The sequence below is a fragment of the Balaenoptera ricei genome, chromosome 6, assembly GCF_028023285.1.
Source record: "Balaenoptera ricei isolate mBalRic1 chromosome 6, mBalRic1.hap2, whole genome shotgun sequence".
In the NCBI taxonomy this organism is placed as follows: Eukaryota; Metazoa; Chordata; class Mammalia; order Artiodactyla; family Balaenopteridae; genus Balaenoptera; species Balaenoptera ricei.
In genome coordinates this window covers 120,944,128-120,959,601 of record NC_082644.1, presented here as the reverse complement: position 1 = coordinate 120,959,601, position 15,474 = coordinate 120,944,128, and the positions used below count along the sequence as shown (strand labels likewise).

General features: G+C 60.1%; 2 protein-coding genes across 6 annotated transcripts in view; one reads left to right on the top strand and one right to left on the bottom strand.

The window, feature by feature from the left end:
• The window catches only part of ADAMTSL2 (ADAMTS like 2), a 34,539-nt gene extending 30,232 nt beyond the window's left edge, over nucleotides 1–4,307 (top strand). For all 5 annotated transcript variants that reach the window (XM_059925973.1, XM_059925970.1, XM_059925972.1 and 2 more), the window contains 3 exons: nucleotides 340–516; nucleotides 2,790–2,934; nucleotides 3,683–4,307. In XM_059925973.1, coding sequence (XP_059781956.1) covers nucleotides 340–516; nucleotides 2,790–2,934; nucleotides 3,683–3,801 — 441 coding nt within the window. In that variant the 3' untranslated portion in view covers nucleotides 3,802–4,307. The remainder of the gene's footprint in view (nucleotides 1–339; nucleotides 517–2,789; nucleotides 2,935–3,682) is intronic.
• A 3,239-nt stretch (nucleotides 4,308–7,546) lies between these two features.
• FAM163B (family with sequence similarity 163 member B) lies at nucleotides 7,547–8,758 on the bottom strand. Its single transcript, XM_059925999.1, has 2 exons — nucleotides 8,666–8,758; nucleotides 7,547–7,942 (listed from the first exon to the last, which is right to left on the bottom strand). Exons 1-2 carry the CDS (start codon nucleotides 8,756–8,758, stop codon nucleotides 7,547–7,549), a joined length of 489 nt encoding a protein of 162 aa, XP_059781982.1.
• Between the last annotated feature and the right edge of the window lie 6,716 nt (nucleotides 8,759–15,474).

Genomic DNA, 15,474 nt, shown 5'->3' with positions numbered 1-15,474 from the left:
AACTTGCAATTTCAGACAAATTGTTCTTAACCACATTGCTTTCAACTGCTTGTTTCAGGCAGATCACTATTAGCTAAATCATCTCAAGTCAAATTGTCATTAACCGTTTTGTTTCACAACAGATGGTTTTATGCTAAATTGCTTGTCATCAAATCTGTTTGGGGCCACATGGTTATCGACCGGAGAGTTCTCAGCCAACTTGCCATTGATCTAAGCGTTTTCACCCACTTGCTATTGACCGAGACATTATCACTGGCCTGGCTCTGGGCTCTGTGTTCTGGTCCTCCTGGCTTCTGGCCTTTGACCCCTGACCCGGCCCCGTCTGTCACCCTGCCTCAGTGCAACACCACCTGTGGCCGAGGTGTGAAAAAGAGGCTGGTACTGTGCATGGAGCTGGCCAACGGGAAGCCGCAGACGCGCAATGGCCCCGAGTGCGGCCTGGCCAAGAAGCCCCCGGAGGAGAGCACGTGCTTTGAGAGGCCCTGCTTCAAGTGGTACACCAGCCCCTGGTCTGAGGTAAGCGCCTGGCTGGCCTCCGCTGAGGCCACCTGAGGCCAGGCCTGAGTTCTGGTCCTGCCAAAGTACCTCCTCTCCCGCCCCAAGTGCCCCTCACGTCCCCCGTCTCAGCCTCCGTCAGGGCTTTTCATCCCTGGAAAGATTGTCAGTGCTACCAAGTCAGCTGGTGCAAGAGCCACCTCCTCCAGGAAGTCCTCTCGGATCTCACCTCTGGGATCCCTGCCATGCTCGTCCTGGGCCTTTTTTGGGCCCAGGTCACTTCCGGCCTTGCACTGTAGCCTTTCAGTCGTGCATTTGACAGCACGTGTGCCTGACACCCAACACGGGGCAGACAGATCCCAGGTGGGTACTGGGACTGTGTGGGGCTGACTCAGATATGGCCTGGGCCCCGGGAGCCAGAGTCAAGGCAGGAGGGACACAGGGTTAGAGAGGCAGAGGGGATGGCAGGACGTGTGCACTGTGGGCAGAGGGAAGCCAGAAGGAATGGCCGCCGCTGCTCTGACACAGGCCTGGCCCCTCCACGGTCCTGCGGGCTCCTCGGCCTCAGGCTGGCAGGTGGCTTGGAGCCAAGATCTCTCTGCTCTCTACAGCCGGGAGCAGAACCCTCACCTCCCAGGCCCCGAGGCCCCTGTGGGTGGGCCGGTCCCAGCACTTTGCCAGACGGGCTCCTTTCCTCCGCCCAACAGCACCACAGGAGGGGGCTTCTCTTCCCATCCCCTGGGGGAAGAAACCCAAGTTCAGAGAGAGAGCTGACCCCCAGCTCCTGGGGCATGAAAAGACATTGGACGCTGCTCTGGGCGGGCTGAGATATCTGCAGAGTGAAGGGAGGCCCTGAACCGGCCCATCCCAACGAGAGCGGGGCAGGGCGGGCCCTGAGGTGCGTGGGGCTGGCCTGAGGAAGGGGAGCAGCCCTGGTCCACAGACCCCACCCCGCCCCAGTTCCCTGGCCGAGCAAAGGGGGCCCATTAACTTCTGCTTTTGCTCTTCTGGCGCCTGTCCTGTGGAGGCCTCCCGGCGGGATCCCAGGGCGCCCGGGGGCCTGCTAGCATCCTTCAAGCCTTTCTTACAGCATGGGGGCGGTCACGTCTAGACTTGGGTGTCTACTCATTCACACCATGTCCCCAATGTCTCCTTAGCAGCACCACCTGTCCTGTGCCCCACATCCCCTCTGCGCTTAGTGGCGCTGTAGCTTCCAGGGGGAGCAAGTGGGGAGGCCCACAGTGGTCTTTGCACAGGAGCCTGGGAGCATTGGGGGAGGGGCACCCCCTGTGTTGCCCCGATGATGGTGGGTGGGCAAGGGGTGACCGGCCCGTGGGAATGTGGCCCTCTATCGTTTTGTCCCTGGCTGGGGTGGTGTCTGCTTCGCCTGTGTCTGCCCCTTCCCGGGATGGGGGCTTAGTAAGAGTGCGTCCTCCCCGCTGTCCCGTCTACTCGGGTGCAGAGGTGTGTTCTCTCTGGGGCTGACGGACAGCCAGAGGCTCCTCAGGGCACCCATCCAAGGCTGACTGTTACCTGTGCTTGGTGCCTCCAGACTGGGCCAGCCCCCCAGGCTGGGAGCGGGCATCGGGCAAGCAGCCCTCCCTGTGCCTCTGCAAACAGAACCAGAGGGTGGGCCCAGGGCCAGGGCCTCCCGCCCCAGACCCCGCTCAGGAAACCGCGGGCTCGGGTCCCAGACGTGCCTGGGTGACGTGGGGTCACCCACATCAGGGGCAGCCAGAGGGAGCCACCGCCTGTCGGATCTTGGCAGGAGGACGGCGGGGTAACTGGGGTCAGCAGATGGCCCTGGTGTTTTGGGTAGCTCAGCGGGGTTTTCCAAGGGGAACATCTGGAGTGGGAGCCGAGGGTGAGGGTGGTGGCTTTGGAAGATCCGTTTAATTGGTCCACTACAAACACAGCTTTTTATTGGAGTGGGAAACCAGCGCTCTCCCTGGGCCGTGGCCCCGTGTGTCCTGAGCATTCTGTAGCACAGGATCCAGGAAAGCTAGAACCGAAGGACCCACCCGGCGGGGGGGGGGGGGGGGCGGGGGGTGATAGTTGAGAGAGGAGAGGGCCACGCCCTCACCGTGCAGATGGGGAAACTGAGCAGCACCGTGGGCGGGGGTGGGGGGGGACGAGCGTCAGCATCTGCCAGCTGCCAGCCAGTGCCCTTCTGTGTGTCCCGTGTCGGTTGAGACCCAGCAACCTGGTGAGAGAGTGGTGGGATCCCCCCACCTCTGGCCAGAACCCTCGCCCCGCCGGTGGGGGCTTTGGCCATGCCATCTCTCCCCGATCAGTGCACCAAGACCTGCGGGGTGGGAGTGCGGATGCGAGACGTGAAGTGCTACCAAGGGACCGACATTGTCCGAGGCTGCGACCCGCTGGTGAAGCCCGTTGGCAGACAGGCCTGTGACCTGCAGCCTTGCCCCACGGAGCCCCCAGGTGAGGGGGGAGAGGCTGAGGGTGGGGCAGGGGCTTTCCAGGGAGAGCAGAGGCTGAGGCTGAGCCAGGGCCTGCGGGAAGAGCAGGCATCCGTCAGGGTGACCGGGAGGGTCTAGCGGCTACAGAGACCAATGCATGTCGGGGAGTGAAGGTTCCCTCCTGGAGTGGCTGAGCCCAGGCTGGGAGGTGAGGGTGGGAAAGGTGGCAGGTGAGAGCTGACTGGAACTTGGGATCCCCAGGAGCCATGCCAAGACCTGCACTTTGGAAAGAGCATCCGGCTTCAGAAGATGGGAGGGCAGCTGTGGGGCAGGGGACCAGGGATCCAGGAGGACTCAGCCAGAGCACCCTGGAGCTGGGCACGCAGGAGCAGGGAGGCGAGGGGCTGAAGCAGGGTCTCTGGCTCGGGCACCTGGAAGATGCATGAGGGTTCTAGGCTCCGAGGGGGCACCAGGGCAAGGTGATGTGCTCTGCTTTGGACCTGCTGAGTGGAGGGGGCACCTGTGGGCCTCCTGGGGATGTTCAGGCCTCTGGGGGTGAGATCGGTGGCTCCTCCAAATCCTGGCCCCTGGGCATTACACTTGGTGGGGTCTGTGACATCCCTGGAGTGGGACGGAGGCAGGAAAGGAGTGGCAGAGAGGTAGAACTCAAGGAGAGGAGGCGGAGGGGTGGGGTGGGCGGGGGTCCTGTCGAGTCGTCACCCCTGACCGCCTCCTGATGCCCTACGCCACCCGCCGTGTCCCTTCCCCAGACGACAGCTGCCAGGACCAGCCGGGCACCAACTGCGCCCTGGCCATCAAGGTGAACCTCTGCGGCCACTGGTACTACAGCAAGGCGTGCTGCCGCTCCTGCCGGCCCCCCCACTCCTAGGCCCGGCAGCCGCCCCTCAGAGACCGAGCACCGTCCCTGGGGCCGCAGCAGCCCCTCCACGGACACCCTCCCTGCAGGGCGCCCCGGCTGTGAAGACGTGACACTGAGCCCCTGCTCTCTCCCCGGGCAGGAGAGCCCCTCCCCAGCCCCCCACCCCCGAGCGCGCCCTCGGCCCTCCCAGGACAGAGCCGGGAGGACTGGCGCGTTTGTGGTTCCCACGCGGGGGCCTGGGAACATCCTCCAGCCCTCCAGGGCTGTGGGGGTGAGGAGGGGGGGACGGCCAGCCAGGGAGACGGGGCGCCTGGGATCCTGATGCTGTTTAGGTGACTCTTTCCGGAGGAAGTTTAATCTCACGACGTAGCATCGCTCGCCTCCCTGATACGAAGCTCTGGGCACGGAGGGACCCGCCGCACTTTACACCTGGGAAGAGGCATCTTTCTCACGGCCCCATGGCTGTGTTGTCGTCCGTCAGTACTCTCTGTATGTTAATAAAGTGGTCCTATTTATGGCGGCATCGTGGGGTCTCCGGGGCTCTGCCAGGCAGGGTGGGGTGGCCGTGAGGCTTCGGGAGCTGGGGTCGCCGTCCAGCTCGCCCATTCGGAAGGATCTGCTGCGGCCTCAGGTCTGGGACCAGGTGGGGCTGGGGGCCGGGCTGCAGCGTCTCCCTGAGGAGATGACAGGGGAGAGCGGACAGAAGGTGACAAAAAGAGTGGGTGGCCTGCGGGGAGGGGTCTCAGGGGCATCAGGACTCGGGCGCTGGAGTCAGAACCGAGCCAATCTCGCACCTCCCAACTGCCGTGGGGCTTGGGGAACGGCAGAGCCCAAGGGAACTCCCTCACCCGAACCACGGGAGGAATAGGTGAGGCAGGCAGGGCGGGAGGCGTGGTGCGGGCCCACATGGAGCGCTCAGGAAGTAGCCATCACTACTGTTTCTGGGCCTCTTAGAAGGGCTACTTAATCTGGACTTGTGGGTGCCGGGACACAGGAGGGCTTCCCAGGGGAGGTGATGTTTAGGCTGGTCCAGCCGCAGGAGTTCTTCCAGATGAAAGCTGGGGGCGGGTGGGGGGGGAGTGTAGAAACGGAAAGCTTCCAGGGAGAGGGGGGGTGCGGAGGATGCTGAAAGCACCTTGGTTTGGCTGCAGCGGAGGAGGGACGATGTGGGTGTCCACCCGCCGAGGGACAGCAGGCTGGCACAGGGCCGAGGATGCCGCAGGGAGGGTCTCCTTTGGGGACAGGGAGCAGGGAGGCGAGGGGCTACCTGACTGCTTCCCCGGGATGCGGGGCCAGCCTGCCCCCAGACTGGGACCAGAGCAGGGTCCACCGCAGTGTTGAGGACGGCATCCAGGGGGCTGCAGGTGGGTGAGTGGCTCTGCAGGTTCGCTGGGGCCTGTGGGGTGAGCTCCCTCAAGGTCAGCGGCTCCGTTCCGGTGGAGGTGGGTCACCGCGCTGCAGGGGTCTGGGGCTCCCTGACACACCGCACCGCTGTGCCGTCATTTCCCCCCACCCCCATCTTTCCTCTCCTTATGACCTTCCTCCCCCATCCTCCTTTCCACCAGCACTTTTTGTGCGCATCCTGTATGCCAGGGTCTGTCCCCAGTGCGTGGCCAGCGCTGCCTCTTTAAACCTAAGAGCCCTGTGGAGTCGATATCGTTGTCACCCATTGTGTTGATGCTAAGACCCAGGCCCAGAGAGGTCAGTCACTTGCCCCAGGTGGCTCAGCCTGTCACCCCCCACCCACCCTCCAGGAGCTCAGGGTTTAGGCCAGTGGCTTCCAATCATGGAAGACTGACACATCCACCCCGGGAAAATCAAAACCAAACATGGCTGCGGCCGGGCGCCTTTGGGCAGTGCCTTGACCCCTGGGGCTGGACGGGAGAGAAGGCCGACTCTGCCCGGTGCTGGGCTGGACACGGCCCCTCCCAGGAAGTGCCGCAGAGGGGTCTGGGCAGGCCTGGAATGTCAGGCAGACCAAAGACAGCGCATGGTGTCAGGAGTTTTATTGGCTCTCGATTCTGTCAGGGAGCAGGCAGCTCCCCGCAGGTCCCCACGGTGGAGCTGGGGGAGTTCGGATGGATGGGTGCGTGTGGATGTCAAATGGATCTAGGAATCTACACAGAGGCCAGAGACCAGAAAAGGAAATAGGAGACCGAACAGAACAGCCACAGGAAGTGCCACCTCCTGACCCTCACCGCCCCCCCCCCCGCCCCCACCCACCCCGCCAAGCTAACGCATCAGAAACAAACTCATGGGGTTTGACAAAGGAAGGGGAAGCTTGGGGCTGAATTCCATTAGCGAGTCCAAACTGAGGCAGGAGGAGAAAGGAAGAAGGGGGGGGGGAATCGACGATGCCGAAAATAGTAAGCCTTCCTAACTCTGCTCACGTCCGGAGTCACAGCTCAGCAGCACTTTGGAGAAAGAACAAGAAGTGCGGTGCTCAGGCCGCCCACAGTTCGGGGACAGCCACGTGCCCCAGAGGTTTGCCTTTCAGGAAGGTGGCTTAGCTGGGGAGCCCGGTCCGTCTTCCTGGGCAGACGGGGCTGCCCTCCCAGGGTGAGGGCTGGCGCTGTGGCTGGGCCCAGAGGCAGAGAGAGCCCGGGAGAGGGCAGCGGACTCGGGGGGCCATGCTGCCGAGAGGAAACGGTGCCTCTGCGTGGATGGGGCTGTGTTCCTCGCGGGCGGTGCCCCTGGGTTTGGGGCATTTCTCTGGCTGGACGGCGGGGGAGCCCCTAGCCCTGCGGGGAGCGTGCACACGGGGCCGGAGCAGGGAAGGGGCAGCCTGAGGCCTTGCTCCCAGGTCCTCCTGAGAAACTGGGCAGGTGGCAGAGCTTGGGGTCTATGCCCCGGGGCACGAAAGCAGGAGGGCTCCGGGGGGGCTGAGGCCCAGGAGTGGGAGGGCCCGTCCCAGGTCTCACGGGGAGTCAGTGGGTCATTTAGCCCCTGGTCCATGGCTCTGTCCGCCCCACCACATCAGGGCTGAGGACCGGACTGGGTATTTTAGTGTGGACACTCCCGAAACCGGGGGAGCATCCCACGGCCTCCTCCCCACTCCATTTTCACCAAAAAGCCAGTCGGAGCCTGTGCATCCCAAGGGAGCTCCCCCTTCTAGGGAGATCTGCGGGGGGGGGGGGTGCGACCCAGCTCAATCAACCAGTGTCTCAGCCGGCCGGGCGCTTAAAGCCAGGGTGTGTGGGGGGGAGGGGTGGGGGGAGGCCCTGTTCTGGGACGGGGTACTTGGTCCCCAGTCGCCAGGCAAGGCTTGTGCTGCAGGGCCCCTAGCATCGCGGCTACCACCCCTTCCTTGAACAAGTAGGTAGACTGAGGCCCAGGGAGGGAGGGACACGGCCAGGCGGTGAAGCCAGAGATGGCCGACTTGCTGGGGCTGAGACGGAGGCCACCTTCCACCGCCCCCTCCCTAATGGCAGCACTGGTATCGGCAGCCTGGCGTCTATGCTCCAGAGCCCTACCTCACTCTGCAGCCTGCCACCCGGATGCTACCGCTCCCCTGTGCCCGCATCATGCCCGCCTCCCTTCCAGACCCAGGCCCCGGTGGCCACTACCCGGGGCGGCCACGCTACTTTCACTGGGTCTGATCCCCGCAGTGAGCCCCGGAGCTCCCCAGCGGGCCCCCGTGATGACGCGGGTGTGAGGAAAGCTGGGCCGAGCCCGGGTCCGGGCCCAGGGCCAGGCTGGGACGCCGTGGGGACCCCACCATGGTCTCAGGACCCGTCGGCGGCCGGGGGTGCCCTCAGACGTCGGTGCTGGTGCTGCGGCTCCGGGAGAAGGCCTCCCGCATGGCCGAGAGGCGGTTGGGGTTGAGGGCCTGCAGGGCCCCGAAGCTCCCAGGCGGCAGCGCCACGTCCTCCCGGCTGACGCTCTTGTAGGCGACGCGCTCCCCGCCGTTGCGCACGCCCTCGTCCTCCTGCAGGAAGAAGGTGGGCGGCTCGTAGTGGGAGCAGCTGCGGCAGAGGGTGCGGGCCTGCGGGGACCTCTGGCTGAAGGAGGCGGAGGTGGCCGGGTAGAGCGCCGGCCCGTTGGTCAGCACAAGGTTGCGGTTCGAGTGCAGCGGGGGCAGGTGCGAGTGCACGGCGAAGTCGGGCTCCTCCTCGTCCTCCTCCGACTCCTCTTTCTTGCAGCAGTAGTACTGCGGGCAGAGGGCCACTGTGACCGCCAGCTCCCCAGCCACCCTTGCCGCATGTGTGCGGCACCCAGAGGGGGGCCGGGATGCACCCAGCTCAGACACCCGTGTCCCTGTCACCACCACTTATGGGAGCTCGAAATCCAGGCACCCCGGACTCCTGGGATCCCTAAGTGAGGGATTCGCTCATTTCAGCCCACAGCAACAGGGGGCAGGTGCAACGATCAACTCCACTTTGCAGGTGGGGAAACTGAGGCACAGGGGGTTCAGGCAGCCTGGAAGCGGCAGAGCTGGGATTCGAGCCCAGGCAGTCTGGTCCCAATCGAGTTCCAGGGCACGAAGCCGTGCTGCCTTGCCCTACGTACGTGGCTTCCTCTCCTCTCTCAGGAAGAAAGACGCGGGGGACCTAGGACAGCCCTAGAGTGTGGGTGGGGCAGGGAGTGCACAGGTGGTGGAGTAGCACAGCCCAAGGGCTCACCCCTGCTCCCCGCTTGGCAGCTGTGTGACATCGGCAAAGGCCCTTACCCTCTCTGAGCCTCAGCGGACTCACTTCGCAGGGAGCCGTCATCACTGAGCCCTCACAGGTGGAGTCCGGGGGGTGCTGTCTGCCTTGCACCTTCTTGGAGACCTGACTCTTCCGCCTTCCTGGGCCCTGGCTCCCTCCCTCTGCAGGGCCCCCTCCGGGCTTCCCTCCCCCACCCCACCCCCCCACCCCAGCTCCCGGAGTACCTGGAGCCGGCAGTAGCACAGAACCGCGATGATGCAGAGCAGAATCACAGTCGCCAAGATGCCGCCGGTGATGACCACAGTTCCGGCTGTCATCCGCCCCCTCCTCCATCAACAGCCTGCAACACACACCACCAGCCTCACCACACTGTCAGCTCACTGCAGAAGGAAGCTGTTCTCGGTTAGGAGGCTGAGGAAGCGCTCCGAAAGGGAGAACAGAACACCCCACTGCATGCAGGAGGCAGGGGCTGGGCCTGGGGTCGGGCGGGACATCCCCCTCTGCCTCTGCCAGCAGTTTCCACCTCTGTAGGAGGTGATGCGAACAGCACACGCCCTCGCTCTCGGGGTTCCGTGAAGGTTTCTTGAGCACGTATGTGAGCGCTCAGCCTAGCACATGTCCAGCCTGGGCGACAAGCTCACGCATTTGAAAATTCACCCAAATGCAGGCAGGCTGAACGTGTGGTTCTGTAACCTGCTCTGTCACTTCACCAACTCATCCTTATTTTTTCTTATCATTAAATTTTCTTCTGTAACATAATTTCGAACCATACTCCATTTTATAACATAACCAATCCCTTTTCTTTAAAATTTCAAATGGCCAGTAAAATACACATGACATAAAATTTACCATCTTAACCATTTCTAAGTGTACAAGTCAGCAGTGTTAAGTATATTCACTTTGTTTGCAACCGACTTCCAGAACTTTCTCATCTTTCAAAACTGAAAACCAAACTCCTTTTTGGTGTTTAGGCTGTTGACATTAAAAAACAAATCTTAAGCCAATGTTTCCATAAATGTTTGCGTAGCTAAAAACTGAAGCCATTTGAAGTGCAGGACCGACTTCAATGACCTGTCCAGGACAAATTCTTAGAAGTGGGATTTCTAGGCCTAAGGATGTGCCCCTCGTAAACTACTGTGGAAAATTTCAAACACACACAAAGTAGAGAGAATGGACAAGGCTGTCACCAGTGGTGCTCTTGTGAGCGCTGTCTGGCCAGGTGCTGATAAACTAGTTCTTGGAGTGAAAGCACCCTGACCTGTAGCATTTGCTGATGCTTGTGCTGTAAATATTCTCACTGTGGCCCATTTCAAGTGACGAGGCTTTAATAACCGGCTTGCTGTATCCCTGGACGGTTAACAATCATCTCTCAGGCATCAGTTGTTGCTGAGCACACCCTGCCTCAATTTCCATCCCCTACCTTTTTTTTTCCGCCAGGGGAATAGCATGGCACGGGCGATTGAGTTCACTAAAGGAAATCCCGGAGTGTATTAATTTACTCATAAATACTTCAGTGCAGAATCTGACAGGTGAGGACCTTTAAAAAACCTCCAGTCATCTCCGCAATGTCTTTTTACAGTTGGTTTGTTCAAATCAGGATCCAGTTTGGCTCTTTTGACTGTAGAATAGTTCCCATCCACTCTTGCCCCTCCCCGCCCCATGCTGTTTATAGAAGAAACTGGGTCATTTATCTTACAGAATTTTCCATGTACTAGAACTGGCTGCATTTCTCCCAGCACCATTTCATATGTTCCTCTATCATGGTTTTGCCCTCTAAACTGGCTTCCTATCATTTCACCTTCAGGGCCCCACGCTGTCCTTCTTATCGTGATGTTGAGATCTGCCAGTGGGTTCAGCCGCTGTCAGCCCAATCCTCCCACCGTAAAATTCTCCATCAGCCTTCCACCTCATCCTTTTAGCAGCCGCTGGAAATCATAGCCTACGGCTGTTATTTCATTAGGAGTTGCAAATAGCGACTTTTCAAATGCTATCATTTCTTCTGCACGTACCAGCTCTGGGTCTTCTCTAAAGAACCTTCCCCATTACCTATCCGGTAATATTAAAGGACAGTCTGCAGAGGAAAAGGCATAGACGCTCAGTTCGTAACTTTTTCAATTTTCAAAATAAGTTGGCGCCCCATGAGGTTTGTGGTTGTTTTACAGTATCATTGTGATCTCACTGGCTTATATACATCTGATGTGTTTTAAGCCACTGCAGTCACTATTCTTTTTGATGTTCAAATGATCCCACTGGGACCGTGGGTTTGGAAGCACCTCCAAGTTGACTCCGGCGTCATTTTGGTGGGACCCCACTAACCCTTGATGGCATGTTGCTTTTAGGCATAAGATGTCCCAGCTTATCTCCTGAGACACCCTGGTTCTCTTGCTGGGAAGCGGTTCTAGAGAACACAGTCTGGGCACTAGGGGTGCTAGCTGCTCCTGGGTTTCCAGGCTTTTCTGGTGGCCAGAGCTCAGAAAGACTTTTTTTTTTTTTAAGGAAGAGAAAAATGAACATGAGTTTATACTGATGTTTCCATCTAAAATTAGAGATGAAAGGGTTTTTACATGTTAAAATATGATGTCTATGTGACTTTTACAGTGCAAATTTTATTTCCTAATAACATGCACTTCATTATTTGCTTTTTCCCATCATATATAATAATTTAAAAGAAGTGTTACCAATGTTTTTATTAACAAGTCTACCGAATGGAATTTTATATTTATCTGTTATTTTTTTTTGTTCTTGTCCCCTTAGGGATGTGTAGTAAAAAGATTGTTTCAAAGTCACTTGAAATAATTCTTAGTATGGTTTTCTTTCCACCACCTTGATATTCAGGTTCATTTATTCTAGTTAGTTTTTACTTTCTTTAAAAAAAAACTGATTTAGCTTTGCTCTTTAATTGTAGAAAACATTTGGTTCCAAAGTCAAAAGCATAAAACCAGGTGCATTCAGAGAGGTCTTGCTTCCTCCCTGCCCACCCCCCAGCCGCCGCCCACCCTACTCTGCCCAGAAGTAACCATTTCACTTAGTTCTGGGTTTATCCTTCCATTGCTTCTTTCTAAAAATATAAGCAAATATAGATTTCCTTCTCCTCCTAAGCGAAAGTGGCATTCTATCTACACCCTCCATACCTTCCCTTTTCACCCAGTAGTCTCTCCCTAGATACACCACGTTTCCCTAGGGGTGAGATTATCCCCAGGGACCCCTAGAGCTCACCCCGCTGCGTGGAGGGGCCCCACTCACTCAGTCAGGCCCTGCGGGCCGGGGTTTGCGTTACTTCCCACGTCTTGCAATTACAGGAACGTGCAGTGAAGAGCTTTGTGGTGTGCACGTTTCTAAAGCTGTTGATAAGCCTTGCCAAAGACTTGCTGGAATTTGGGCCGATTTTTTCTCTTCCAGGAATGTGTGAGAAGAACTGACAGACGGGGTTTTCGTTGGGAGACTCAGGGGGTCTGGGCGGTCGGTGGGTCAGGAGTGAGGGAGGCGGAGCCCCGCCTGGTGAGACTGGCTGCTCAGTGGTTCCCCGCAGGCTCGTCTGCAGGGTCAAGTGGCCTGGCAGGGAGTGGCCGGGCAGGGACGCCGGGGACGCCGGTCTATAGGTGGAGGAGGACGTGGACGTGTGCTCACAAGCGGGGTGGGGGGGCCGCGTCTTGCGTCAGAGGCACAGCTGTGATGGGAACCCAGACCCTGAGCAGACAGACAGATGGACTGAAAGGTAGATCCAGACAGGCCCAAAGCGACGAGACAACGAGACCCAGACTCACAGACAGCTCCAAATTCAGAGAGACAGAGGTGCAGACAGGCAGATCCAGACAGCTGGACCAACAGGGCCCGGTCAGGAAGACACAGTGCAGGCCACACAGACAGAGCAGGAGCCCCAGGGACCCCTGCATTTCTGGGCGCCCTGCCGGGCAGCTCCGACCTTCCTCGGCCCCCAGGGTGGCTGAGGCCAGCTGGCCCACCAGCCCTGCCAAAGGTGCAGGCCGACCGGGGCCGGATCCAGGGAGCTGGGTGTGCAGAGGAAGCAACCAGCGGGGGACGCTGGACAGGGCCAGGCCTGCTGTCCAGATGCGTTTCACGCTCTTCACAGAGGTGAGGCAAAGCAAAGCGCGCAGCTGCCGGCGGAGCGCTGCGCCCCACGCCCCCAAACCCTTCCCTCCTGGGGGCTCACAGGGACACCCCGGCTTGTCTCAGCCTGACCCTGGAGTGGCCAGAAAGCGGGCAGTGGAATGGACCCCTGACAGCTCTCCCTGGTCTTTGCGGCAGCCGCGGGAGGACAGAGCAGGCACTGGGACCCCAAAGTTGCAGAAGAAGAGACCGAGGTTCAGAGAAGGCCAGGGTCACTCCCGGTGACCCAGCCAAAGCCTGGCCCCCCATTCAGGGCCACCGATCCATGTGTGTCATTCTGGCTAACGGGCCCGCCGCAGCTGAAAGCCACGTGTGACCCACCGCCTGCCACGGGAAATCCAGGGCCTCCCAGGCCCAGAGGGCCTCAGCAGCCTCCGTACTCCCTGCTGCTGCCCCTCTGGCCACAGCTTGCTGGGGCTGGGATGGAAAGGCACCAGCCCCCCACAAGCTGGGCCAGCCCTCTTCTCTCTCCCAGGAAGTGGAACTAGGACCTGGAGACTGGCCAGTCCCTGCTGGTCCCTTGACCTTGGGTAGAGACATGGGCGCTCAGGCTGCAGCCAGGGCGGCATGTGTGTGGAGCCAGAGGAGTTGGTCCAGGGGGGAAGAGAGGAAGGACACAGGTGCCCAGAGAGAGCCAGGCTGTGGTCCCAGTTCACGGGGTTCCATTTCCCTCCCTGAGATCCGCACAGTGACTTTTGCAGTGAATACATCAACCTTGAGTGTGTTTCTGCTATTTGTACCCCCCAAAAGATCATCATTATGGCCCTACTTCAGGGATGAGGGAACTCACTGGGCTTGGGAAAGGTCAAGGAGGTAGTGCAGGAGTTGAACTCAGCGCCCCCCGACACCCCAGCCGGACGGAGCCCTGGGAGCCAGCCTGGCTCTGCCCCCAGTTAGCTGCAAGTGTGGGGCTTTGAATACCTCCATTTCTCTGTGCCTCAGTTTCCTCCTCTGTAAAACGGGAGAACATGGAGGATTCCCCCACGCGGCAGGTGTGCTGTGCTCAGTTTGCTATTGTTACTATGTCTCCCTCTCTGCATCTCAACCCTCTCTCAGGTCCCTGAGGGCGTGGCCACCGAGCCTCTCCCCGGGTCTGAGACACAGACGGCCCCTCGCTCTGCCCGGCTCTGGGTGGGGGGCCTCCAGCCACAGGCAGCCTGGCGGCGCGATGGGAAGGGCGCCGGCACCGGCCAGGCGCCCAGGACCGTCAGCAGTCACGGCTCCAACACTCTTGCCCCGTCCAGCTGGAGCGTCTCAGCCTCACTCTGCAGATACACGCACGCCGACGGGCAGCAACGCCCGAGCCGGGCGCCGCTCCCGGGACCAGGCCCGGGCAGCAGACGTGCACGCACACCGCTGGCAGCTTCGCTTAGGCCCCAGCGATGACCTGACATCAGTCCACGGTCAACTCCGAACAGCCCCCGAGGGTGACATGGCCTCCCTCACGCCACCCTCCAGCCACCCCTATGCCCTTACTGTGCCCCACCCCGGGGATGCTCTTCCCTCTGCCTCTCCAGGCCTTCCCCTGCCATCAGTGCTCAGAACATGCCTTCTCCTCCAAGAAGCCTTCCTGGACTTCTTTAATGCAATTCACAGAACGTTGAAGTGCCAGTGCTGGGAGGGACCACGTCGCACCCCTCTGTTTAATGGGTGGTGTAGGGGGAAGCTGAGGCCAGTGCAGGGGTGGTGACCGTTGCGGGGGAGACATTCGTGACCTCACACAGCAAGTCAGTGGAAGAACTGCGGCCAGAGGACCCTTTCCCCAAGTCCCACACCTTGCTGCCCTCGCTGAGCTGTCGCCTCTCAGACCTCCTTCCTGTGCCTGGGGACACTGCCCAGATGGACACTGAGGTAACCAGGCCTGAGGGGCCCTTGTCCTGCCCTCGAGGGTGGGCAGGAGGGGGAGTGTCCCGCCATACACTTGCTGGTAACCCTGGGTCTCAGGCCACTCTCTGGGCCTCAGTTTCCTTCTCTGTAATATGGGTATGGGAGGATTTAGAAGACCAAGCCCTGCCAGCTCTGGACTTGAAGGATCTAGGTCTGTATCTGTAACCAGCCCTGCCTGTGAGGGGTCCGGATAACTGAGATGCATGACAAAGTTTCAGAATCACGAATGTGAAAAAAATGCCAGCTGCTGGTCCAAGCAATAAATCAGGATGGCATCCCGCAAGGGGGGGCAGAGAAGGGGAAGGACTGCAAACACTTCGATAAACTTGCCTGGGAGCTTAGAGGGAAACCGGGCTGATCCAGTGTCCCCTGGACGCTTGTCTCCTGGAAATGGCTACGCCGAGTGCCCGGAGACCAACGGAGGGCTTTGGGGCTCAGGGGGCAGTATTGTGTCAGGGGAACCGTGGGGGGCTTCCTGGAGGAGAAGGCTTCTGAGCCGTCCTGGAAGGATGGCCGTCTGATGGGCCGGGCCGGGTCGGGCCGGGAGAGGAAGGAGAGGGACAGCGGGATGCCGGCAGGTCCAGTGACAGCCTGGTGGAGGCTGCTGCCGCCGTCCCTGCTCCAGCTCCCTGGCCCCAGCCCCCGCCCCAAGTCTCCGCGCACCGCCAGCCAAGACGAGTTGGCGAGGATTGAGCTGAATTGTTAATCTGCCCCCCGGGACCATAAACGGTTTTAAAGCTTTATAAACGGCTTTGCTTCCCTGTCCCCGCCCCTGATTTTTACAGGGACAGGCTGTGAGATGGGGCCTCCCTGGGCACCCCCAGCCCCAGAGTCTGTGGAGGGGGGCTGGGCGGGCAACGGCCCCTTCCGAGAGCCCTGCGTCTCGCGGGGAGCCGTCGTCGCTTTACGGGCTCCGGTTGCCTCCTGTGGCGTGAAGATCGAGCGGGGCGGGGAGCAGGAAACACCTGGCAGCGGGGCCAGACGCCGGCCCACCTGCCTCCCCCTTGCCCTCACGGAG